At 44.2% G+C, this 27,256-nt stretch overlaps 2 protein-coding genes across 3 annotated transcripts in view; both read right to left on the bottom strand.

The window, feature by feature from the left end:
* The window catches only part of prkd3 (protein kinase D3), a 33,320-nt gene extending 13,271 nt beyond the window's left edge, over window positions 1-20,049 (bottom strand). For both annotated transcript variants that reach the window (XM_026151623.2, XM_026151624.2), the window contains exons 1-3: window positions 19,624-20,049; window positions 18,305-18,936; window positions 2,336-2,474 (exon numbers count right to left, since the gene is read on the bottom strand). In XM_026151623.2, coding sequence (XP_026007408.1) covers window positions 2,336-2,474; window positions 18,305-18,580 — 415 coding nt within the window. In that variant the 5' untranslated portion in view covers window positions 18,581-18,936; window positions 19,624-20,049. The remainder of the gene's footprint in view (window positions 1-2,335; window positions 2,475-18,304; window positions 18,937-19,623) is intronic.
* A 404-nt stretch (window positions 20,050-20,453) lies between these two features.
* Window positions 20,454-26,602, bottom strand: mocs3 (molybdenum cofactor synthesis 3). The gene is made up of 13 exons (XM_026151625.2): window positions 26,390-26,602; window positions 25,168-25,300; window positions 25,003-25,095; window positions 24,560-24,680; window positions 23,361-23,435; window positions 23,067-23,184; window positions 22,881-22,989; window positions 22,735-22,797; window positions 22,127-22,290; window positions 21,901-21,948; window positions 21,253-21,349; window positions 21,042-21,149; window positions 20,454-20,659 (listed from the first exon to the last, which is right to left on the bottom strand). Exons 1-13 carry the CDS (start codon window positions 26,480-26,482, stop codon window positions 20,502-20,504), a joined length of 1,380 nt encoding a protein of 459 aa, XP_026007410.2. The 5' UTR covers window positions 26,483-26,602; the 3' UTR covers window positions 20,454-20,501.
* Window positions 26,603-27,256: the final 654 nt, after the last annotated feature.

Here is a 27,256-nt window from a genome sequence, read left to right as displayed (position 1 = left end):
TGCAGGAAAAACAAGCCTTTTTCTTTGAGCTTGCAGCCAAGAAAAAGCCACTTCTGCCTGCTTCTTGCAGAGAAGGAGATATTCAGACCGTCCTTCTCCCACAGCCGCGCAATCCAAAAACAAGCTCGCCGAGGAAAAACTGAATGGAGACGAGGACGAGAGAGAAACTGCGCGGTGGGAAAAGGTTGTGTTTCACACGCAAAGATCAAGCGTCCGACATGCAAAGCGCCTCTCAAAAAGAAGGTCGCGTTCACAGATTGTGAGATGAAGCATGTGTCCATGTGTAGCAAATCTGAGATCTTCTACAGCCGTTTTCAGCAGGTATGTCTCAGGTTATAAATCGCCTGGCTCCACTGTTGGCGCTAACACCTGCAGACGGATTTGTTCAGGTAGGGGGGGGATTAGAACGAGAGAAAGCGGGGAGGGAATTGCGAGCCACAGAGACTGACACAAAAGAGAGCACAAGACAAACACAGACAGAAACAAAAAGAAGGAAGTTCTCCAGTCTTTAGTCTACATTCCTCAGCCTGAAGTATCCTCAGATCCTGAAACTATACAATCATCCCCTGACTAAATCCCTGCAAACAATACTGTCAGCCCAGGAGAGAGGGGGGAACTCGGCACAGGTGGTGTCAGGTGCTTCCCAGTGGAGGCAGATGGAGCAGCAGCACAGATTGGAGCAGAACAGATATCCTAAGCCATTTGTTGGTCTCAACACCGCAGAGGAAGCCGGCTCATTCATCGCAGGAAATAACAAAGAAAAACCGAGCACCTGTGTAGTTTTGCAAAGGTGGAAAATTATGGAAAGAAAAAACTCAAACGTCACACAGAAAGCAAGTGTTTGAGAGGACTGTCTGCTTGTATTCGTTCACTAATGACAGAAAATTGCTCAAGACTAATATTTATTTTGGGAGAGCACAGCGGACGCTCACAACAAGCATCTCAGCCCCAACGGGACCCCCGAACAAGACACAAAAGACCGTGTTTATGAAGGTGTGGCCCAAAATTTAAAAAAAATAAGCTGACTCGAATACTTGAAGCGTATTACTTTCAGACAATTGTTTAGACTTTGCAAACACGTGGTTTATACTGCTCGGAGGAGTTTTATATTCATTTTTCTCCTGTTTTGGAAGTCTAGAAGTCTAAAACAGCAGCAACACTGTGCCAGCAAACACACTGCACTGTATCACAGTTTGTATATAAGAAAAGACTGAAAAAACTGGGCAAATTGGAGGAAGTGCGCTGCCAGATTTAGAAGAATTTGGTTTATAGTATAATCCTCTAAATACATGAACAAGTCTGCTGCTGGGTTTATATTAGGGGAGTCACTGCAGGTAAATGGGTCACAACTTCCAACATATACCACAAGTAAAGCAGTTTATCACGTATGCTAAGACAATCATCCGTCCTATTAAAACCACTCAATACGCTGATGTCTAAGCTGCAAACAAGACACGTTTAGATATTTTCCTAAAACAGAAATATGAACACTGGATGAAGCCAAGCTCAAAATTTTTTGTTTCCTTTGTTGAATTTAAGATTTAAAAAATCTCATTTTATCGCTCATAAATAAAAAATGATATCAAAAGGCAGGAAAAATAGTTTCCACCATGTTTTTAGGAACAGAATGTTCAGTGAATCCGTCTCTGAATAAAAGCTCTACAAACCCTTCAAAATCCCGAGAATATAAACAGAAATAACGCTGCGGAGCTTGGATGGATGGGAGATATCTGCCTTGGATAATGAGCCTCTGTATTTAGAGTTATGAGCTGTAAAATTACACACATTTTTTCTTAAAAGCAGTATTTAAGGTAAAAAAAAAATGTAAGTAACAGATAGCATCATCGTATTAAGGCTAAATACGATCACTAAATATGCAAATCAGGCACAAGCTCAATAATTATACATTAATTCTGCATAGACAACGAACAGAAGAAGTGCAGTAAAATAATTATGTTTGAGAGCAGAAGTCCAATCATCGAATATCTGTGCTTTTGCATGAAAAAACTGTGTTTGCATAAAGTCATCATCAGTGGCTCAAACTGTAACACTCTTTGTCTGCAGCTGCATTTAATTAAAATCAGTCCACATGTAGCTCTCACCTGAATGTGGCCGTAAGCTAAACTATCTGGATAACTAATCTGAACTGGGAAGTTTTATTTTCTACTCTTCAACAGCGCAGCTCTAGAATGTCTTTTTTTCCTTTACAAATATGCCAACTAACATTTCACTTAATGCTATTTTGACCTCTTAAATTAGAGGATGGAAAATGTGCATACACTGTACAAACACATTTACGGTGAGGTGCGAAATGACATCAGACTGCTTTGCATACCAGAAAGCACCACCTCAATGAGGTCTCCTTCATGGATGTCTTCAGCTGCAGTCAGCCTCTGCAGGATGTTCTCATCGTTTAAGTCGTGGCGGAATAGCAGGATCTTGTCGTACATGCCAAAGAAGCCGCACTCCGGGAACTGGAGAGAAAGGGAGATACAACAAAAAGAAATAAGCAAGTTTAATTGTAGGCATAACGAATACCGGTAAAGTTAAATGTCCCGAGACGCGATGCCCAGTACGTGGACATTTATGGTTATGCTCTGCAGTGGCTCAAATCTAATACAGAGCATTTAAAAAGGTATGGATCAGCCAGCTGTCTTGATTCTTTTTCAAGCACGCACACACTCACATTATGTCAGTTCCAGCAGCTTACATCACCGCTTGTGTGCAGTATTGTGAACCCAGTGGCTCAGGAAGAGAGCCCCTTTCCTCCCTCAGAGTAATCGACACTATATACTTGGAATAATTCAGTACAGACTAATTCAAAACGAGTGGCTTGCATTTAAACCCGTGTGTTCTGCATTGTGCACTTTGAGTTTTCTGAGTCATCTATTAAGACGAATCGATGATGTGTCTGCTTTAGCTGTTGAAGTGTTTCCGCTGGATTTGAGCAGCTTTCTACTATAAGATGAATCACCATTATTCAAGCGTGTCTAAAACGCCCAACAGCAGCTATCACCGCTCACAGCGTGTTGACCAAAACAAACCTTGACAAGCTGGTCGTGAACTGCAGCTGAGTGTGCGACATAAAGTCACATGACCAGGGAAAGGGGCGGGGTAGAGGGTGGGAGAGGTAGACGGGGAGAAGGAGAAGGTAAACATCCTGAGAGGAGTTCAGAAGAATCAGCATACAGGAAGTGCAGCGCCAGTCAATACTGAGTCACTTCCTGTGGTGAGGGCAGCCCATAACCTCTTAGAAAGCCATGTTCTTGTCACAGGGATAGGCCTATAATGAAAATATCCACTGTCCATGCGGCGAAACGGCAGAGTTTGCCCAGTGTTGTCGTGCTGTGGCTCCGCAGCACGTCTGTCGTGTTTAAAAGGAGGAAACGCCATCAAAGGTCAAATCAAAGTGAAACTTACTGAACATCTACTTGGCAAGGATCTCTCCTCTTTGCTCAGACTTTTCAAAGCTCAAAGGAGAAATGCGCTTTGAATACCAGGAACCTGCGCAGCATAACAACACATCTGCACACCTGACACGGCGGAAAAAGTCCAGCGACCCCCAATGAATTTTCAAAGCTGTCCCTACACGGATTGGGAACTGTGACGCTGTAGTTTAACGCCAAGGCAAGAGCCCAGCCTTGATGCCAAGTAGGTTGGTACTGAAGAATCCACCAGCTGTTTCCCCCTGAACCAGGGTCACATTCAATGGGCCACACAGAACAATGCCACTGTGTCCTGGGAGTACCAGGGGTTGGTACAGTGTCTAGGCACAGGACACATAAGACACCTGGTGGCTTATAACTGCCAAGAAACACAGAGAGAGAGAGAAAGCGAGACAGATTGATGGCCTGGGGAAATCACGAGTGTATCACATGACTTGTGTCAACTAAGCCAGAAGGATGAAATGCCTAAAGGTAAAAATGTAAATTCTGCAAAGCAACCGATAACCGATGGTGCTTCAGTCAGCAGTGGAATACAGATGCATTGTAATAAAGGAGCTGGACCCCTGCCCCCAACATGCACTCGGAACTCCCGCTGTGGAGGGGAACAGTGTCCCCCAGGGGAAATTATACGGCAATGGTTTTTTCCACTGAAAGGCCCAACAGTGGGGTGCTTACAAAAGCATTCATGCACTTTCAACAGGCTCATTCCAAGAAAAAAATTAAATGTCTTCTAATAACAAAAATTTTCAAATATGGTAGTGTGCAAAAGTCTTGAGCCACCCCTGATTCCCTTTCATTTTATTATGACATTGGCTGCTTTTTCTCCCATTTTCAGTCCATTTTCACAGGAACGTTATGGTTTCCTTGTTAAAGCACCACACAATCATTCGAGCATAAAAAGAGCGCCTAAATCAAGAAATGGACTTAGTACGCATCATTTGTTCTCATGTCTTCATCTGAATCTATGGAAAATGATAAAGATAACACAACTTAAGTCAAACAAATAGTTTTTGGAGCTATTTGCTGAAAACCTGGAGTATCTCAGGATGGTGTGAAATGTGTCCTTAAAAACATGAAAGGAAACAACAAGTGGAGGACAAAAGATGAAACAGCAGGCAGGCTTAAAAACCTACCTACAGCAGCTCAGCAGTATCTGAAGGTCATGTGCTTATGAATAAATAAAAATAAAGCCCAGTAAAGACCAGACACGGGACCTGAGAGATGAGACTTTCATCGGAAACGACTCAGTAGAAGGGGAGGTCAGGAGAGAGCTACAACAGTCAGTTTCTGTAAAGCACGGTGGAGGCGCTGTCATGGTTTCTGGCTGCATTTCATCCCGTGGTGTTGGAGGTGGGCTTATCAGCGTAGAAAAGCACCATTAGATTTTGATCCAGCATGCAGCACCATCTGGAACCTGTCTGATCAAACTGGGAATCATCAGAACAAAAGAAGTTGTAGCATGTGCAGCGACAGCCTGGATGTTCTCTTCCTGTTCTCCAGATGTTCCACTTTTGCACAAAATGCTTGCTGCTCAGACGTTAACACTCTCGTTGGCTGACTACCTGTCAGGACAGACGCCTCCCTCCTTATTGCACGCTGGGCTAATTTTCCCCATGACTCCATGAATGAAAAATGTATTTCTATTTGTATCCTTACTCCTGCTCAGTCATGACGTAAACCTGTGCACTGACCTCACAACAACAACTACGTGGCAACATAATCCATATATGAAGACTATTTCAGTTATATTCAAACTGCATGAGAAGCTGATTTTGCTCAGAGTGTAAAAACAAGGCACGCGACTGTAGAACGAAACCTTTCCAGCTCGATGCCTCGGCTGACATATCTACATCCTAATCCTGTCATGCTTTCAGGTGATTAATGCTGTATGGCTCAAACCATCAGCACCAAAGGCGGGAGGAGGGGGGCATCCTTCCTGAGCCGGCTGCAGTGTCACGGTAAGGTTTTCCTCCACCCGCCTGACACGCCTGCACTTGGACACACAAACACACGCACACACAAAAGCTGAGGTTGATGCCCATATCTAGCCAGCTTGAGTCACCTCCTCTTGGCTCCTCGTGCAGCACTTTCCACTGTACAGAATGAGTCCCATTCCAGAGCATCTGCATCTGCAGGCAAGAACATAGCAGCTCCAAGGGCAGAGGACATTACTTTTTTCCATGCCCTACTAAAGTAAGAGGAAGCCTATGGTACAAGAACAATAGACTGGCAGGTTTAGGACAACGTTTTAACAGTTTGTTGTTCTGATCGCAGGCGTAGAGGGAAAGCCGAAGGCCGACCTGCGGGTGGATGGACGTATAAAGCACTGCATTTATACATTCTCTCCTTCCCGCATGTAAAAATAAACCATTCACCTCCAGCGTGTGCCTGTGCACATATACGTCCTTACACACCATCACCCACACATGCTGCTGCATACATTTCCGAAGCCCGTAGTGACTAAGCACGTCTTTTGTCATCTTCGAACGAGAGTCCATTCAGCCGAGCAGCCGCGACCACACACGTACACCAAAGACCCCGGCGAGGAGAAGCTGTGTGAGGTCCACAAGTCAGGCTGGAAAGACAAGTGGAAAGGGGCTTTGCAGTAGTAAGCTTTTGTTAAACGAACTAATCCGCCATTGATATGCTAAATCCTGCTGTAAGGAAAGAGGGTAAGAGGCAGGAGATGAAGGAAAGAGCGGGACAGATTTGAAATATGGTCCCATTTTATTAGAAGCCAAAAACAAATGATCTCAAGACGGCCAAGAAAAAATGATCTGACTGGAAAAAGAAAAAAGGTGTAGCTTTGAGGAATATTGATGCTTATTCCTATCAGACACAAAATGATAAATGAGTGAAATGAATCACAAGTCGTAGCTCATGTATTCTGTGCGGCTGCTGTACAATTCCTGCACGAGGGCCTCAGTCACAGAGGACAATGAGTTTGTTGTGAAACAGGATGGCGTGCACCTGATTATGTGGTTAAACATTTGTGTTTCGCTGCATGTGAGGGTGAAGCGGCGCTAAGAGCATCGCGCAGGCTCTGACAGATGGCCGCGTGTTCGCAGTAAGGAAAAGCATGCAGCTTGACCTCGGGCTGCCTAACACCTTTATTGGTGTGGCAGCGGGCCAGACAGACGTGGAGGACAGCGACAGTTAAACGTCCAGCTCATCATCGCAGCGCTGGAGATAAAAGTTGGACGATGGAAACAATGCTGCTCGTGTGCAACACGCAGCACTGCACAAGAATGCAGAACTGCAAACCACGGTTATTTTCATCTAGTTGTCATTTTCTTGATTAATCCTTTGATGCTGTGGTTTATGGAAAGTAAGAAAAGTATGGCTAAAGTTTGACAACGCTGACGTGAAACCGCATATTTGTCTCATCGACGCTGCAAAATGTACGGATACTCAGGAAAACTGTAGAACTGTAAAATACAGAATAGCTGACATTATAATTATTATAGCCAATTTCATTCATTCTCATTTCAGGGCACCGACACGAGAAGCTTTCTAAATAGTCTTCCTGGCAAAAGGATTATAAAATGCCAAAATTTAAAAAAAGGTCCTGTTACATCTGGCATCCCATGGTCATGTGAATATTTCTGGATACTCTGACTCAAACGATTGTGCCATTTTTCCTTATAACACTGCAAATAACTAAATCAGATATGGCCAGAAGCAGGATAGTTTAGAAAAAGCAAACAGAGCCCAGGTCTTCCAGGTGTCCAGATTCTTACTGCTTTTCTAAAAGTCAAACTTCACCTCCCTACATGAGATATGAGACTGAAGTCGGTTACTATTATTTAGCATTTCAATCAAATGGTCACCTTAAGAGAAACAAAATGCTAGAGCGCACGGAAAACTTTACATCAAGCTTGGAAACTGTAGATGTTTCCTCTGCAATGTCCTTGAGCAGATATGTACTTAAAGGCCAGGGCAGCGTTCTCCGGTGTAAATGTGAAAACTAATGGATTTTCTTATACTGAACCACAGATATGTAAAAACATTACAGAAGCAAAGGGTAAAAGATTATCTAACCTCCAACACAACCTAAAACGTTTCATCGGGATCCTTGTGAAACATTTAACCAGAGTCAGGAGGTAAAAGACTCTTGTTTATTTTGCTCGAGGTGGCAAGATAAACACTGTCACAAGATCGGCATGATACAAGGTGCTTTTATTCAGCAGATAAATAAATCTATTGACTGATAACCTTGTAATTATTTAACAGTGCTAAGGCACAGATCGCTGTGGCCCAGAGACACCGAACCAGAAGACACAAGACGATGTTTTCTGTTGCTCTGTATCTGAGCGAGCATCATAATGAGAGGCCAATAAGAAAAGACGGCATCTGTTCAAACTGGGTTAACAGCTACAATCCTGACTTGATTCATTCTGATGCGTTGCACATTTAAAAGGCAGCGCGCGCTGTGCCGACGAGCTCCGCAGTCTGTTGTGAAACCGACAGACTGTAGTGAGGATTTCACAAATAGGACAACAGTGTTTTCATGTCAAAACAATGGGGAAACCATTGTTTGACTTTGACGTGCTTTTTAACTCCCACAACAGAGGAAAATACACTTCAATACTTCAACTAGTCCAACGGCTGCATTGGAAAATCCAATTATGTGCTCACACGAATCTTGGAGGAAAGCTGTGTAATTACTTTCTTCGAGTCACATCAAACGCGATGTGGAAACTTTGTTCATTTATTAAAGTCAACAGTGGAATTGTATTTGTTTTCATTGCACATTATTAATGTAATACCAGGCAATTTTTTTCCACACAGCATGGCGCAAGTCACTCATGCACTGCAAATTACAAGAGCACTAGATGTGGGCAACGACGGCAGCCAAATAATGAATTTGTCACTTGGACGGATGCGTCAGAAGAGGGCATGTTGGAAACACTCTGGCTTTCCACTGTCTTCTGTAACATTATGTGTTTTGGCTCCTCCAGTAACAGTTTCCATTCACTTTAGCTGAATGGATTCACTTTGATGGTGAAGATGTCCTCACAGTATCAAGCTAATTAAGTAACGTGCTTCTTACCAGGTTTATGCAGCAGAGAAAGTCTATCCCACTAAATGCAGGAAGTAAGAAAAGATCTTGCGAGTCAATTCGAGCGTTCCCATAACCACCAATACATAAACAAACAAACACATGAATGAAATTCACATGCTGAACGACACATGTTGCATTGCACCTCTGAGTGATGTCACACACAAGGAGCAAGTGCAGTGGAATGAAAACCACATGGCTGCACGAAAGGAGGCGTGACGCTTTTGATATCACGGTATTAAAGGAACAGATCGACATCCCATCCTGATACTTTCAATACCGGAATCAGGTGGAAAAATCTAGCCTGGATCTGTCCAGGCTGAGCTTCATCTCTTAAAGCTGTAACGTCACTGATTTTCAGGCAACTTCAAAATAAAGCTGGAGACGACCGAGTATAAAGTCGACCGATTTAATAAGGCAAAACATTTTCATATAGGATTATTTCTACATGTTTCAGAGACTCTGTCATCTATACAGAACCAGCATGACTCGACTGAGCTCGAATAAACGGTCCACGATGAATCAGGCGAATGCACAGAAAGTGCTTCGCTTCTGCTCTGCAGCCGGTGCACGAAACCGTCCGAGTGCATGAAACCGTCCGAGTGCACGAAACCGTCCGAGTGCATGCCTGATTTCTATAGCAAAACTGTTTGCTCCTCCGTTTGCATGCACAGGCCAAGAACAACACGCTGCAGCTGGAGGCAGAAGTAAAAGTGGGTTGGAAGGGATTTGAAAGGTACGTGCAGCTGACTGAAGAAGCACTCCCCTCAAATGGTTTACACTCAAGAAGGAATCTTTGCACATTTTTTTCAGATTAAGCAAATGGATCCCACCACTCTCCATAACATGTTCACGATGTGTTGGCGACGTCCGCTCCTTTTCTACTGCAAAAGGAAGACTTCACTGGGGGTAATCGACAGAAGCAGCCGCATGCAACGGAAAGGAAACTCACGTGGTGAATTAGCAGCAAGAGAAGCTGTGACTTTCTCACTCTAGAGGCTGACTAACGTGTTTTCTTCCATGTGGTCGCATACGACTCATGGTTCATTCATAGCTTTTACTGCATGAGGCTGTGTCATCATGGAACACAGCAGCAAGTTTTTCATATTAATAGAAACATGCCTGATTTTGTTTAAATATATCTGACAAATTTCAGCATGCATGACACAGAAACACAGCTCCTTCAAAGCCCTCGCAGCCCCCACTTTGCACAGAAGACAGACTCACTCTGCTTCTTTGTGCGGCCGCAGTTTGACCAGCGTCTCTGGACACTAAACAGCTTTTCACCCTGTGTACTTTCACATAAATCTGCGCCTGGTTTAGCCGTAGCTGACACGCTCTGCAAGATGATGAATGCACGGGTCTGAATTGGTGCCAAACGTACAGATGCAATTAATTCACTGCTGCTTTTCTTGTTTTTGTAGGTGGAAGGCTGTGTGCGTATATCTGTGTATCTATGTGAACATGTGTGCATCTACATTTCTGGTCCGGACTAGGAGGAATTGCAAGTCTAACCACTGAGTTTAGGTCAGCTGCCTGTTCCAGACCACAGCACAGTGGAAAACTCTACACCTGTCATTCTAGACCTCTTTCAATCACCAAGAGACTCTGGGAAAGCTATACCCCTTACCCGATTTACATCAACCACAAAAGCAGAACGTCCTCCTGCTTTTATCAAACGTAGCTGTGAAGCACTCCAAAGAAAATCCTATAGTAATTTCAGCAGGCTCTTCTGGATGTGGAGGAACAATGCCCTTCTATCGTTATTTGGCCTTAAGAACAAAAGCGCTGCAATGAAGTCGAGATAATGGTGGTGAGGTCACTGCTTGGTTACTAGCCACTGTATCCTCAACGAGAGCCAGGCGGCTTCCAACCGAACAACACCAAGTTTTTTTTATACATGCATGACAGAACCTGCCTCATCCCTCTTCAGTGACGCATCTCCAACACGTGTGGGTGTGCGCCAGCAAGCATCTCTGTGTGCGGGTTTTATATGCAACAGCGCCCAGAGGCCAGGCATAGGAGAGGAAGGCTGAGTCACAGGATCTAAGGCCTCGCAGGAAGACAGCAGTGTGATCTAAGACATGCTTGGCCAGGCCCCCGCACGCCACTGATGAGTTATTGCTCCGTTGCGATCCTCAGCCAGCACCTCCACCCCAAAGATATACTGCAGCACATACTCCATCTCCTCTCTGTGACCTGGAGAAGCGAGAGAGGGCCGCCAGATTCACCTCCACAGGGGGCAAATAAACAGGTGAACCTGGGGGGGATTTTTGTGAGATTGATGGCAACTGCACTTTCTCTTGTTCTGCTAGAGCAAAAGGTCAGAAGGTGTGCAATAATGGCAGGATGTAGAAACAGGCTGCTGTTGCTCAACAAAAGCATTAATAATTGCTGTGGGCTCTGCAGCAGAAAGTAGCTCAGGACTAGCTGCATAAGCTTTACTTTATTCTCGAGTAACAGTGAAGAATTGCTTTTACAGACATGCCTTTGTTTCACACAGTTTCGCGTAAATGTACCTCTGAAAAGGGAAAACTAAAGCTAAATAAGCAGTCCGGCCGAATTCCAACACTCTAGCTGTCACCTCCTTCAAAACAGCCACCGAGAGGCAATTTCTCTAAATGTTTAAACACGCAGACAAGAATAATAGCAAGTGCAGGGTAGAGAAAAGCCATTTGAACGCAGGCACACAAAGTGAACGGGCTGTGCTGCTCTGCCGACCACAGCAGATTGGAGAGCAGGAGCAGAGAGAATATGGAAACAGGGAGCGGCTCTGAGGGGAACTAACCAGCAAGCACGGCTGAAGAACGAGACAGAGTGACAAAAGGAGCCCAAATTAAGTGGCTGACTGCTCCCCTTGCATTCAGAAATGTTCAAACAAACCAAACTTTTCTTTCCCTTTTGCCTGGGGTGCTGCTTTTTCATAGATGTGCATTTCTTGAGACGTTTCCCAATTGTAAGTCGGAGAGCTTGTTGTTGTATTCTTGTTGTATCAACATGTAATTTCACTTCCTCTGCCACCTTCCTATCAGTCTGACAGATCACTCTCTGCACTGAGACAGGAAAGGCAAAGAGCGCTGAGAAAACAGCAGCGAACAAGACACTCTGTGACGTGCTCGTGCTGCAGGGATCGATAATAACGCCAAAGTGATACGACTGTACGGCCACTGCATGTCAGTCAGTGACGTGCACACGGTTCTGATGTTAACTGCTAAGGTCACAAACAAGCAACTTTCTGCATTTTCAGTTTACGAGCTCCTCGAGTCAGAGAAGTGACATTAGTGGTTAACTGCGTCGAGCGGACAAATGTGGTGTAGCGCAGAGTCCTCGTCACTACACCGGCTTTAACTGTTTCTCTTCAGCATTTGTCATGCTTGAAGTCCTCTAAGTATGCTGACATTGTCAGCAAGTGCAGTCAAGTTAGAAGCTGGTCAACAGAGGAAGGCCTGTTAATGAATACATGAATAGGTGAAGTAAGACATCCGTTATGCCACGGTAACAAATTTATGAATGGAAACTCGAGGAATCTCTCGGGAAGTGCTCCTAAATCACTTCATGTGGTTGGCTTTGCAAAGACAAAGTCACCAGCATGTACGAGCATTAAATAGCTCTGCGGTGCTCCTGCGTGCCACGTTAATATAATTGCGATGGAGCTCTTTGAGTCCGTATTAGCGGGGATTGGAGCGATGCCACGTTATCTCCCACCATTGGCTAAAATATGATGAAGGACATTTGAGCAACCAAGAAGCACAGACAGCCCAAGGCGAAGCCGTGATTGGTGGCAGAAGTGGCTTCTACTGATGGTTTTGGCACAGAACATCAGCCACGCAGTGCCCACAACCCCCTCTGCACCCCAAGCAGGGACTGCCAAGGGCTGTCCCAGCCTCCCCTGCCCCCTCTCCCCAGAGAGGACCACGCTTCTCCACTCTGTCATTCACTGACTTTTGCGGCCAGGCCCCGTGCTCTGCCTTGCCACTTTACATTTAAAGGAGAGCAAGGCGGTAGAAATGTGCACTGCAGATGGTAGAAATTACTTAGCTCACTTAACTTCAGAGATATTTTTTTTCCTTTTTCTTCTCTCTCTCCCTTTTCCACAAATTACTCCAAGACTGGGGAAATTGATAGATTCCTCGTGCACGTTGGCTTTTGATTTGTACATGGAGGACTTTTGTTCTTCGGCAATCCCATCCTGATATCCATTTAGCTGGCTCTATGGCTTTGGAATACGATAGCGTGCCTTCAAACGAACACCAAAATGTTGGGGAAAAGGCTAAAAGCCAAAAGTTTGCTTTACACTGGAGAGACTCGTTTTTCCTTGAGAAGAAGCTCAATGTGCTTTCCAGGAAACGTCTGGCCCTATGCAGATCACACGTGTGATGTCGAGACGTCCTCTGGGGCGAAACATGTCAGCTAGCTTCATAGGAACATTTACATGTGGCCTTATAGCGTCAAAGAAAAGCAGCGAGGGAGACGGTGGTGATTTATTTCCCATGTGTTTCGGTTAGCGCTGGTCGATGTGAACTGCAGCCTCCATTTTCCATCTGTGCACTTCTTTGATGCTGTTTTCACCTCTTATTTCCTTCCCCTTATAACCTGTTTATGTCTCCTCTGCCTTTCTGTCAATGCTTTTCTTCCAGAAGGGGTATTTATGAGTTAGTGATACAAGCAAATAAAATAAACAGGTCTCACATTTGTACTTTATTACTGTAGCTGTAATCCTAAATGTATCAAAGACAGAAAGATACAGAAAGAAAGTGTTTTTTTTCTTTTCATTTGAAAGTTTTTAAATATGTAACAAACAAGGAAGTAAAAACTGCAGATTAATACGATCGTTTTGTAGCTTCTGTAGCACAAATATATATTTTTTGGTCAAGAAAAAAAACAGCTCCTTTGGAAAAGGTGTTTTTAAAACAAAAACCACCAAAAAAACAATTATCAAAGCATGATTTATTAAAAAATTCTTAATTATTAATGGCAGTCAAAGAAAAAGTTCAGTATTAACAGGGGGAGCTACATAGACAGCTGTTTGTAGATCTGTGCAGTGGTGACAGGAAGTGCAAGGCAGGAACCTGTTCAGTGTTTTGTCACTGTCATGAGTGCGTCATGTTACGTTCAATAGCTCGGTTTATTGTTTGTAAAGCTCCAGCTCAGTTTGCTGACAGCAGTTTTAGTCATTATTCAAATCTTTCACTGCACAGCATTTTTATAATGTGCCCATGCTTCCTACAGGGCCTCCTGTGCGCTCAGCACAGGACAGATTCTATATCTCGCGGAGCCCGCGGGTATTAAAATGGCTCCATTCCCAGGCCTCGCTGTCCCGTACACGTACGAATGCAGACCAACACAAATCTTCTGCACTGTTGCAACTCAGTCTAATTAATCTTGGAGGAGAATTCTGAGCTGATCTTGTTTTCTTCGCCAGCTGTTACCTTGCATCATGTAAGTGATATTACTCAAAGGTTTAGAGCGATCCAAACCCTTCTGTTTTTATAATACTTTGCTTTTTTCCTGTGTGTTGTCCAACACGGCCCATTTCTGACTCAAAAAGGTCTTTGTCTGGCTAATTACAGAGGCAGCTGCAGAGCTCTGAACCAGAGACTGGGAGTTACAGTGCTGACAAAACCAATGGGGGAACCTGCGGCTGAGGCCTTTCATTGCATTTTCAGCTGTAGTGAAAAAGCATCAACATCCTAAGGGCTAAATTAAAGTATTCATAAAGCTAACATGCTCTCTTTCCATCTCCAGTGCCAAATAAAATCTAATTTCCTTCCTCCTGCTAAACTTTATCGTCGCCTTTGATAGAGAAACTTTTAACTGATGCCAAGTTCCCCTGTAAATTCAAACATATCAAACGTGCTGCTGCCGACATTCATCAGAAAATTCTATTGTTGCACTAAATACAGTTGAACAGGAATGAAAACTAATCTGTGTTAACCGTGAAATCGGCATTACAGCGCTCCTTACAACTTGTCAAATATTCACTCCGACCACAGCAAGAATTTAGCCTCACGCGTCTGAGTTTCATAACACTCGAATCCCACCCATACCCAGGAACATCACATCATCCTCCAAAAATGCCTGGGCAAAGAAGAATGCTCTGTAGCTGACTGGCTCACCAGGCTGACCAGCTGGCTAACTGGGAGTCGTGAACTTTTGTCCCGACGCTGCTCCCTTTGCTGGCTGCTAGAGAGGACTTGGGCGACACCAAACAGGAAGCATTCAACAACTGGACGCTTTGGATGTTTATCTCACGCCATTCATCAAACCCCCAAAACCAGAGGAGTCGGGACCCGGCTGGTGAAACAAGGCTGTGATCAGGGAGCCATCGCGGGGTTAGATCTGGGCTTCTTCGTACCCTGACAGGGGTTGGTCTCCTCCACCCTACGGCTGGCTCCCCTCCTCCTTTCTCACAGTCTTCAAGGAGCCTGGCTTAGGGTTGATGCTCTTGTGCCAAGTGGTGACAATAAAAAAGTTACACTTTTAAGCATTCAGCAGATCGCAAGAGCAGTGACCACAAAAGCTGCTCTAAAAGACTGAACTTATCAGCGTCAGGGTGCGCAAGAATAAGGTTGACCTAACCACTATAAGTTGGTAATTACGAGCCAAACCGCTACTATCAAAACCAACTTCACATCAACACAGAGAACAGAAAGAAAATCTATTCTGTAGAAGCAGCCAAGTCATGTGGTTGGTCGGGTGTTTAGCAGGAAGAAGAATGAGCCGAAGAAAAACTATACAATGCGCAGCTATTATAAAAGGTTGCACGACCCCATGTGAAACAGAGAGACTCATTCAATACTATAAGGATAGTTTACTAAATATTAACCTTTGAGGCATGATTCAGAGCCACAGCTGGACTAGAAATACAGTATATTCCAGATAAAAGTGAGCTCAAAAGGAAAACTATAGCAAAGTAAAGCACTCTGCTGATCAGAAAACAAGTTTTTCATCCTTAAGCTATGATCACAAGCTTTAAGGAGATACCAAAGGAATGTGACTGCAGATTTCACGATACCCTCCTAGAGCAACTGCAGCAGAAGAGTGTTTGTGCAGAGCGATGCGCTGCAAGCATTTTTCTATCTTAAATATTAAAGCACATAACGTACCGATTAGAGACAATATGTGTGTCTAAAGAGGCAGATCACATAAAACCTTCACAACAACCTGTAATAACAGCAATAATTCAAAAGATATTCTGTTAGTGGGACTCATTAAGTCCTGGTTTACTAATCAAGCCGGTCAGTGGGAGATAGGAGCTGGCTGTCTAAAGGGAAAAAACCCTGGCTCAGACAGCAGACAGTAGGGCATCGACTTCTTTATGCTATCTAAACAAAAGAGCTCAAGGACACCGCTGAGAAAGAAAAGTGGATCCAAGTTGCCATCCCGCCCTGCTGGCACAGCGGCCAGACCTGGATGATCAGCACAAAGGTGGACAGACTGTGCAGCCGTTTGAATACAAATGTATCGACTAACAAGACGTCAATGTTATATCCGCTGTGGTTTGTAAGCAACCAGATTCTACACTGAAAGCTCACAACAGCTGACACAGCAGAAAGGCTGACACTGAACTGCACAGATCTGAGTTGGGATAAGCATCCCTGTTTGTTGCATGGCTGAGCGGTGAGTCACTTGGTGAAGCAGGCCAGCTCTCAGCGGAGGAAACGGCACCACAGAGGGGGAATACGCTTCCATCCAAACTCCATCTCCGCGCAGATATTACAACATAAAGTCGAACGCTTTTTCCTGCCTCGGCCGCGCTGACAGACACCTGAAGTTGTGCTGACTGGAGACATCCTGGGACTGCTGTCAACGGCTAGACCGGCTAAGGTCAGAGATCCTCAGCTGGGAAAGTTGGCCGGGATGAGCGGACTCTGTATCGCTCACCGCTGTCATGCATATTCTAGAAAAGAAGGCAGGGATGGACTGAAAGCACACAAGGCCTACAGTCATATTTTCCACTGATATCAAAGCCATATGGCTGGATTTCATGAAATAGTTGAAGCAGTGCACTGCTTCTGGCAGTGTTTAATAGAAGCACTGCACACTAATGTGGATGAACAGACTGGATGTGTTCTGTGGTGATGATGTACAGTATATTATGATGAAAAGATATACAGCGTGGTCAGATGTTTATAGGCTCGCATGACTGCTGGCCATAAATTTTATAATCACCTGGCACATCTTATCAGACTGCCCGCCATCTTTGAATGAACGCATGTGATACAGAGATAAAGCCGGACCTTATCTCGGTTGGATCTCAACTCAAAATGCAGGCGCTGCACTGATTTTCTTTAAGGTGTGTTTCTAAAGCATCGTGTTTCCTCACCTTTTCCTGTTGCACATTCTGCACCAATATGTTACGAGATCCATGCAAATTTGTGCAGCGATGAGATTTTCTGCTCTGTGAACCAGAACTGTTCATAACCAGCTAGCTAGTGAGAATCAGCAGACCTCGTAAAGAACAACAACATTACCCTGCTCCTCTGGAATGTCAACTTGGACAACACGAAGCAAAGGACGCGGGCTCGGCGCACACAGCTCCCGCACAGTCTCCCATTTGTTCCACACAAATTTGCTCCTAATTCCTTTTTTTTTCCTTTTTAATTGTAATTATCATGACTTCAAAGACCAGCGCGGCTCTGACCTACATAAATGTTCAGATTCTAGTGGCTGATGAAAGTGCTTTTTTAATCACCCTCTCTTTTTATGCACTCAATGATAATTACACACACAAATGGAGTAATCATCATTATTTGCAAGAGGTTAAACATGTGCATGCACACAGAAGCCATTTCATTATTCCAATAGGCTTTGCATACTATTAATCCCTCACAACTGTTAAGTACAGCACCTATAAGAGCACCTATAAATGGTTAGAAACGCCACACATTTAGCAGATAGATATGAACTACGATTTTTTTCACTGTGCAAATACAGTGTTTAACTTTCCAATTTATACCAAATACTATTTTTGTCCTTTTTGTAATTATTATATGATTATGGACAAGAAAACCACTTCACATGACGGCCATAACATCTGGGGTACTGCGGCTTTGCTGTGCTTATATGAGGTTGTTTCAGATGAAGGAAATTAAAATGTTTAACCCTCATTCTTACTTCACACATTATAAAAAGAGCCCACACACGCACATGCAGTATGACTATAAATTTCTGACCAGTTTCACCACAAAACAACAAGAACATCGAAAGTAAGGCGAGGTAAACGCGCCACAGCACTCGTTTGTTGAAAGATGCAACCTATACTTGTGCTTAAAGCCGGTTCTTCTGCTGAGGCTGAACTCCTTCACCAATACCATGTGAAAAAAAATGCTTCAAGATGCACAGCGGGCACAAAACCACTTCATATATGCGCGTGCATATGAGTTTGTACTTGCACTTGCATCGTGTCCAGTGACCTTACACAGCAGCATAAATAACAGGCGCTAGTAGACCGTAACTGGAGGAGCGTCGATGCTGTTGTGTGCATGCTTCTGCGGCGTTTGACTCATTGGGAGCCACATGGCGCAGATGTCTGCTTTGGAAAACAAAACCAAAACAGATGAATATGGTAGGAGATGGCAAAACACATGCTGGTGCTTCGTCACGTTGGTCCTCTTGAGCCTCTGATATCACGGCTGCACTGTGAAAAACAAGCTCCCTGCAGATAGCGAGCTTGTTTTTGTGCAATACACTTCATTTCAGAAGAGATTAAAGAAAACAATGAAGGTGAAGCACGTCCTTTATGACAGAAAATAGACTGTTAAGTATAATAAAGAATGAATGAAGACGTCCCTACCTTCTGATCCACTATGGAGCACACCAGGTCCTTCACAGCAGACAGCGACAGGTCACTGGCCTCCAGGTTCACCGTCTCTCTGGTCAGTCCGATCTGCAGCAGGAAGGACACCCCATGGAAAGAGCTGCGGGAGCTGGTGGGGCTGGGGGCGTTGTGACTGCCGTTGGACAGCCGTGTGTAGATGGGTCCAGACGGGGTGGATGGCAAGGACGGGTGGTGCAGATGGACAGAGTGGAGGAAGGCTCGAGGTAAGGATGGGGGAGAGGAGGCAGACATTGGGTTTCTTCCAGTTGCAACGTAAACGTCTGAACAGTGGAGGAATCAGTGAGGGCTGGCAGAAAAAAGCACAGCTGGGTTTCTGTGGATGAACTCCTGGTAGGGGGAATCTTTGGTCTTCATCAGTAACAGTCAGTTTATTGTCAAAATGATACTGTCCTTTTCAAACTAACAGCCTATCCACCCGCTGGAGCTCACACCGCCCGAGCTCTGTCACCAGACTGACAGGTGATGGAGGAGAAGTGTCTGAACAATACGCAGGCCTCTGCAGTGAAATCACAGCAACACACTTCATATCCTGGAGTTTTGTTCCTTCTCCTTAGTGAAGTCAGTAATCCACTCTGACCACAGGAAGCCTGTCACCACACACACGCACACACACACACACACACACACACACACACACACACACTACTTTTTAACGAGAAGCATTCTCATATCTGAAAACAGTTGTGAAAAGCATTCAGGGTGTATGAATGAATCAGCTGCTGTTCTTACAGTGTAAAGACACTGAGCTGGATTCACTAAGAGGACGTTTCATTTTACGTTTGTCACAAATCTTTATTCAGGGCTTTTTCAAATCAAATATAAAGTCATTTATTATTATCTGCAAGGTTCGGAGCAAAGCACGCCCCCAAAGTTTGGGGCTTGTCTATAATTTCAATTATTTTAAATTTTCTCGCTACATTTCTCGACTTGTGCTAACTGTGAGAAAGTTGTAAGTAGGCGACTGTACGCGAGCGCGTAAAACGCCAAAACAGCAGGCCACAAGACGCGCAAACGTCGATAAAGGGCATCACTTGTGTGTTTGTACGGATTCAAACCCCACAAACATCTGGAACCGAGGCTTCTGAACATCTGCTCCCCTCCCACTTTCGATTGGCTCGCTGGCAGAACACAACCCGAGCCGAGAATGCCAGCAAAACAAGTTATACAAGCCCCGAATCTGCGCTTTCTGAGCCTGGCCGCTGAACACTCTCTCTCCCGGTACAGTCGGGTTAAAGCCAAACGTCGAGTTAAACGTTTCTTACAGGATACTTTACCTTCGCTCTCGGCGCAGGGCGCTTTTCGATCCATTGTGAGAGGGCTGAAGAAACTTTTCGACTCCATCAAGTGAGGGAAGCACAGTCGGAACTTTATTCTTCTGCACTTTGTTACAAGTCACACAGAAAGCACTCCGGCACAGCCCACAGCTCACACATACTAACTTTAGTTTTGCAGCGAGTCTCGCTGAGACGAGCCGCTCCGTGCATTAATTTTCTCTTATCTTTTATTCCAGATTGTAAATTCATGCGCATCTTATTATCCTTCCAGCTGTGACTACTCCCCCTGCTCGACGAGAAAAAGAGCAGCGACCGTCGCTGGGGCTTGGAGTCTTTTTATTATGTCCGCATAACTGACTTTCCATGAGTGGGGAGGAAAACTTGAACTACACACCATGTGAAGCAATGGCGCCTCCGCTCGAGCTCGAACCAGTGCGCATGTGCCTTTTCTTTTCCGTTATTTCAACTTGGTCATGCCAAAAGAAAAAAAAAGAAAAAAAACTTTACTCCACATGACCCGGATCGAATTGTAATAAATGGCTCTCCCAAGTAGGAAGCAAGAGTCGCAAGGGGACACTGAAGGAGTTCATACAAGTCGAGGTTTATTACCTAAAGTGCGCTCGGCTTAAGATAAAGGGACGTTGTCTATGAATAGATTAACTTTGAAGGGCTAATATGTTATTTAACTAATACTCGGAATATTACAGAACAAATTTCAGGAAATTGTCCAACAGTTCCACTGCATTGTGAGATTTTTCATTTGAGAACATTACAAACAGCCTCTCTCTAATCAGGATGCTCAGTTTAAAGAAAGCCAAGAACAACAGAGAAACAAACAGAAAGCAGCCTTTATTAACAGTAAAAACATAATAAATGCATTAATACTGCGGAAAAGTGCAGTCTATTCCCCTCGCCCAAGCCGTGAGGCCCCCACAGATGTCTTTTACGGTGACACGGTCCACTTCTGATCCACTCATCTTCTCCAGAATCTGCACGGCCTTCTGAGAATCGTTACCCTGCTTGCAGATCACGTAAACTGGAGAGAGAAGTCAAGAGAGACTGGTGGACTCATTACGTTTGATTGGTTGAAACACAACATCAGGTACAAGCAGGTGAATATTTAAAAATCGAGACAGAGTAAAGTCCAGGCTAAATTTATCTCACTGATTAAAGAACGTCACCAAAATAATGTTTTGAATGTTAATTTCTGTAAAGCGGGCCAGCTGCACAGGCTGACTGTATTTGTTTTGGAAAAGGCCTCACATAGCAACCCCATTACAACCTGTTTCTAGCTGTCCAAAATAAGCCTCTGGCCCAGCAGTGTGAGACTACACAGTGGCCTCTGAATATGCACAAGTGACTGTACGTGCCCGTTCATTTCAAACAACACACCCTAAATGGTGTTTTTGCTGTGTTACCTGGCGGCTGGCAGTCACCTGCCATCTGGTGCTTCAGCTGGCTGATTCTCTCCCGGAGTAACTGGAGATGTTCCCTCTTCCTCTCCTCCAGACTTGAGAGTGGAATATCTGGCAGCAATGTAAGGCGAACAGCCACACAGACACGAGGCTCGCACGAAGAGAAAATACACGATTATGGTGCAGCCAGAACGATTTGTGTCTTAAAGGATACTGAGAGAGGAGGCTAAGTGGCATATATCCACCTCCACCAGAGGGCGTACATCCAACAGGAGATGGGGCTCTTCACTGTCCATTATCGATTTATAGTCCTGGAATCACATTAAAACAGCCCTTAATACACTTAAACTACCAGCTGCTACAATTACAGAGGTGCGGCTTCGCTTTTTGGGGAAAGGCGTGGATTTCTACGTAAGCAGGGAAACCAAAATTACTCATGTGCCTGGACTCGTAATTGTAGAGTAATATGAACGTTTTAACAGTTTTTCCTTAATTCACAGGAAGCAAAACTGTTTCTAACTGCAGCCTCTTGCACAATCTCAGCTGCACCCCAATCAATCATGATCCCCATCTCTGTGCTAAATGACTCAGTGGGTTTCAAAGCAGCAGTTCTGCAGAAACATAAACAGATGCAATCCACGCTCCTGCGCTCGGTGCCAAAGAGAACGTGTTATTCTTTCCCATAGAAAATTTACAGGCGCATTTTAAGTCATTTCCCATTTGGGGCTGGGTCAGCACCGAGATGCAATCAGTTTATGAATGCGCATGAAAACTGAGAAAATTGTGAGTAATCATATAATAAACAGCACTAAATACAGGGAGTCACGCAATGACCGAGCGCTCTGCACTATATAATCCCCACCTGCACTGTGATCCTCTGCTCTTTGGACAGCAGGTTTAGTTTGCGGCACTGAAAAGAGAATTTTCAGAGAATTAGGGATAATTATTTGCACTTTTAAAAATGTCACTTTAATATAAATCAAGTTGATTTAGGAAACACGTTTGAAACCTTCAAAAACCAGCATTCCTCCGTAAATGGGCGTGACTGCAGAAAATGAGGAACTCCGTGAGTTTCTCTTATGACCAACCTTGTCTGTGGCAGCAGATCCACAGAAAGCCTCATAGTCCACCAGCCGGGTCACGCTGGGGTTTTCTCCACATACAGCACAGCCGGCCTGCTTTGGCCGCAGCCTGATCGACCTGAACCTGGCATCTTGGGCGTCAAACATCACCAGCTGCTGGCCGCAGGAAGCTGGCACGCCCGGTCAAGGTTACTAACAAGGCTACTTACTTCTGAGAAGCACCGTGTCGCTCGATTCAGAGGTTCAGAGTCTGGCACGTCTCCCACTGGTACATTAAAAGCCATAGCAACATTCGGGGATTTTGCTGGGAATATGGTGCAACACTTTCCCGGCTGACGCATCACGGGAGGTGTTAGCATCAGTACAACAATGCAATACAGAAGGCAGGACGGGGTGCGTCTATTCTCTCCCGTGACTCTCAGTACCAGCACGAGAACATGACAATGGCAAATAAATAGTCAACTCAGAGAATGCAAACAAAAATCTCCCTTCCCCTCCTTATCATTCAGCAGCTCATTGTTAATCAATTCTGGTGACTAAGCAAAAGAGCTCAGATGCAAAGAAGCACAATAACTAAACTATATATAACAAGAAGGTGAAGAAAAAAAGGATACAGCCCTGTCCAGAGGCAATCTTGAGGACTTCCAAAGCTTGGAAGCAGCCCATTATCCCTGGAACTTCAATACAAGCGGGAAATATTATAAAGAACGATCATTTACACCGACTGTGGCCTCTGGGAAGGTGAGGGAACAAGACTCACCCACTCCTAACACTCCTCCATCAGAGCAGTTGGTCACCGTCTCTGGAGGTGGAGGCACTGGATACAGACATCTGTAGCAGGGGCCTCCACGGTAGTTATACACCGTCAACTGCAGACACACAAGAGATACCGCATACTGTACCCACTGCACCGATGAGGAAAACGGGGGTCTGCCTTCTACCTTACCTGCCCTTCCATCCGTAAGGCACTCGCCGACACGAGAGGTTTGCCGCTGAGCACGCAGGCGTCGTTCACCAGATAACGAGTGGGGACGTTGTCTGAGCAATCAGCCACAATGTCATATATGAGGTCAGTGAAGTCAAGGCGTCCTCGCGGTTTATCAGACACGCATTACTTACAGCTTCTTCTGAATTTCTCTTCATGTGCGCTGATAAGTAATCACAGAACGAGACTTGGCAGATAGCAGCTATGTGACATATTCATGATTTTACAAGTAGAGGTCTGTGAAATAGAGGATACTGTTGAATAAGCTGTAAAGCGTTTTCCGGCGAGAGCTGCAGGTGGTAGGGAATGCACTCCACAGTGGAATTTAACCTGCAGAGATAAATGCAGATTCAAGTAATTCCCTATAAAGTCTGTGTCCTGCATAAACAGCACATTTAATACAAACACCTTAACTGTCCTGCAGCAGCACGAGAGCCAAGAAAGCAAAAAAAACGCAACATGTGAGTCCCGACTGTGGCAGCAGACCTGTCGGAAACCTGCTCGTGCTTCCTTCCTTCTCCATCTTTGCCATCTCGACTTCCAACGCAGAGGAAAAACACTGACAAACATTACAGTCGCACGTCATTTGCATCGTGCATGCAAGAAACGATCATTAAAGAGCAATTATTAACAACAAGGCTCAATAAAACTGGGGAACAAGTGCAGCCCAGCATTAAATTGATGTTTCAGTTCTTTGCTAGTCAGCGAACTGACGCCCTCGTGTGGCCGTAGGTTAAAGACGTGTGCGTGAAACCACAGAAGGCCTACTGTGTGGCAAAAAGGCACAAAAACAGCTGTCTCTAAAATAACATGTTTACAAAATATTTGTAGACTGGGGTGAAATACAAAACCAAATATAACCTGTGGTGAGACTGGAAAGCGCCGGTGTGCATTATAACGCAGCCCAATGTTTGCACAAAGCATAAAATACACTAATTATCACAGTTACTGAACATCTACTAATAATATCCAAACAGTAAGGTCTCTGTTTCCAGTTCGGGGCGGGAGGGCATTTTTAGACAGATTAGTAACAGTATACTCAAAAAATCTTTCATACTTGAAGTCCTAGATGATTTTGGTATTCTCTACACATCTGCATACCACGAATTATACGCAGTGTACACAGAGAGCAATCTGGGAAGCCGTCGCCTATCGTGTCAGACTGAGCCTGCAGGGCTGACAGCAAATGTCAAAGTAAGATGTCGTTACTGTTGTTGAATGTAGGAACTAAATGAAGAATAAGAGTTTAAACTGTGCTGGGATGAAGGACGGTGGTTTTGTGGCCACTGCACTATGTTTTAGTCCTTCACGCTTACCTGCATGCAACCAAGGCTTCCTTAAAGTGACCAGGACTAAAAAGAGAAATACCCAGTCTCTGGTTTCTTGCATAGATATTAGCAGTTGTTCACATGCAGACACTTGATTGCAGCAATAAAACAGTACCAAGTCTGTACCTCTGAACTGCACTGGCAGCAGAGAGCGCCTTGGCCTGGCCCTGGTTCTCCTCCCCATGAAGCACCTGTCTGTGCAGGTTACTCAGCTCCACTTCATCGTAGTCTAGCAGGCCGAGGCGACCTGGGGAGGCAAGAAAGGCTTTAAAACTCATCAAACACTAATACCAATGAGTATACTCATAAGGTACAAACTTTTAAATTATGCATCCAAAGTTTGCCTGACACCCCACCTGAGAAAACAGGTAGTATAACTCTCTCTTATTTCAATTCACTAAATGTTAAATCTTAAATGTTATACCGTACGTTTTCTTGTCTCTTCAGCTTTAATCGTTTTACTCACCAAAAATTAACTTTTTATGGCTCAACATTATTTTAAGTAAACGCCACTTTTAATGAGCTGATTACTTTGGTGGTGATGTCCTCTAATCAACAAGCGTACCTACCAACACCTGCTGCTGCAAGATACTGCGCCAGGGGGCAGCCCAGTCCTCCACAGCCCACAATCAGCACGGATGTCTTGGACAGATTCAGCTGACCTGCAGATAATCAGTCCTCACTTGGTACAATGCTCTGAACATCAGACGAGTGTAATCTGCAGCCATCCGTACCTTGCACACCAAGCTCGGGCAGGAGGAGCTGTCGACTGTACCGCATGATGTCCTCGTTGGTGAGAGCCGCTTTGCCTGTGAGCGGAGTAAAGGGCGTCACTCTCTGATGTAGCTCCACCGATGCAGCTCGGCTCTGATGTCACACCAAATACATTTGCATAGTTTTTATTCACCAAAGTCTTCCACAGTTTCCCTCTAAAATCAATCCAGATGTGTTTTTTAAGGTTTTGAAGTATTTTGTGTTTTTCGATAAACTCTGATGTACAAATGTATCGCTGCACTCAGATTACAGCTGCACCATGTGACCACTCTCATTGAATTTTTACTTTGATTTTTCCTTATGTTAAAGAGCCAGTACTCAGACATGTTTTATGCATTTATATTAAATTACAGATTCTGGTTCACTTGAACATTTCACTCTTTTTCATGACAGCTTTCCAGCTATTCATGTTCAAAAGATTTCAGTCTATGAAAAAAGGTCAGAAAGTGAGTTGGATGAGTCTTTAAAAAAATCCAGGAAAGTATTTGATCCATGAAGCTGGAATGTCAAAGAAATCATGTCCAAACTTTGGATCATCTGGGCGAACAGAAAATGTTCTTAAAAAATGGATGATTTTGGATTGAATGATATTAACTCAAAACATGTGAAAACAGGAGGAAATAAAAAGGTTTGACCAGCAAAGGTCAAAGATTAAATGTTAGAAAGAGATAATAATTAATAACAGGCAGGCTAAAGTAAAGCACAAATAGGTGACATATTTAGAAGATAAGATAAACGATCAATAAACATGGTTAGATGGAGAAAACAAATTGTAGGCTCACATAAATGAATATATTAGGGATTTTTTTATTTAAAATAAGGTTTAAAAACGTCAGGTAATAATATAATAATTAGACGCCTACAATGGGGAATCTTATTTTATAAGAATTAATGCAAACTTTTCATCTTAAACTCTGAGATTGTAAGGATCAGGTGAATATGAACTCTTGTCTCAATGATGCATTTAATATTAATTATGCAGCTGGTTGCTGTGGCGACACCTTGTGATAGCCGGATAAACTCTGAGGTGTTGGAGTAACATAACGTCCTTCCCCGATATCGTCACTAAACTAAGCTCCCATTATGCTCACGTTATAACTGCACCGTTAATGCCACACAAGAAATCAGGCACATACACACACCGAAACACACCGATACACAGACGTGAATTCACTTTCGCACCTTTTCCAGTTGCGCCAGTTTGTTCTTCAGAGCTGCGATCTCCTCCTCTTTCTCCCGCAGCTGCGCCTTCAGGCCGCACACCTCCTGCGCCATGGTGCAAAGAAAAAAACCCTACGGTTAGAAAAATGAAGCTCTAAAGCAGGAGACTCCTCTCAGACATGTTGACATGCCAAACACACGGTGCAGGCTTCCGGGTTGGTCACGTGGTAAAGACACCACGTGGTAGATGACGTCTGGAGCGCCGGTCAGAAAAAATATCAAAAAGTAGCTAAATAATAGAACATTTTAATTAGATTAAGAAATAATAATACTAATATAATATAAACAGGAAATTCGTCAAATATTTTTGTGTTTATTTGTTTTTGCCAGGGCGTATTCTTAAAAACATTATAGGTGAAAAATTATGCATTTATTTAATTAAAATAAATAGAAACCTATTGGGGAGGGGGGGAGCCTAAGGATCTGTTAATGCAGTGAGTGCCAATTTACCGTCATGGTTTGGGTTCACGTGTCCTCTCGAAAGCGAAGGAAAAATAAAATGTAAAGTTGCTATGAGAGCTCACTATGCTAATCCTACACACCCCTGTACCAGTGTGCGGTGACAAGTGGCTGATAACTCATTTCCTATATGTCCCTGAACATACCGGGTTTTCACTGGGGTGCTATTGGGGGGGGTTATAGAGGGGCTCATAGGAACCCAGGAAATCCTATCTACAAGAGAGAAAACCCAAACACAAGCACGTGAGTTTAACGATTTTAATGCGCACAGAGCTCGTGACTCCATAAACACAGATCAGGAGTTGCACTGGAACAATGCAGCTGCATCTCTAAATGGCAATGCTTTCATAATCCCATCAAAAAACAGAG

Source organism: Astatotilapia calliptera, chromosome 19 (genome assembly GCF_964374335.1).
Source record: "Astatotilapia calliptera chromosome 19, fAstCal68.1, whole genome shotgun sequence".
Taxonomy (NCBI): domain Eukaryota; kingdom Metazoa; phylum Chordata; class Actinopteri; order Cichliformes; family Cichlidae; genus Astatotilapia; species Astatotilapia calliptera.
This window is presented reverse-complemented; position numbering and strand designations above follow the sequence as displayed.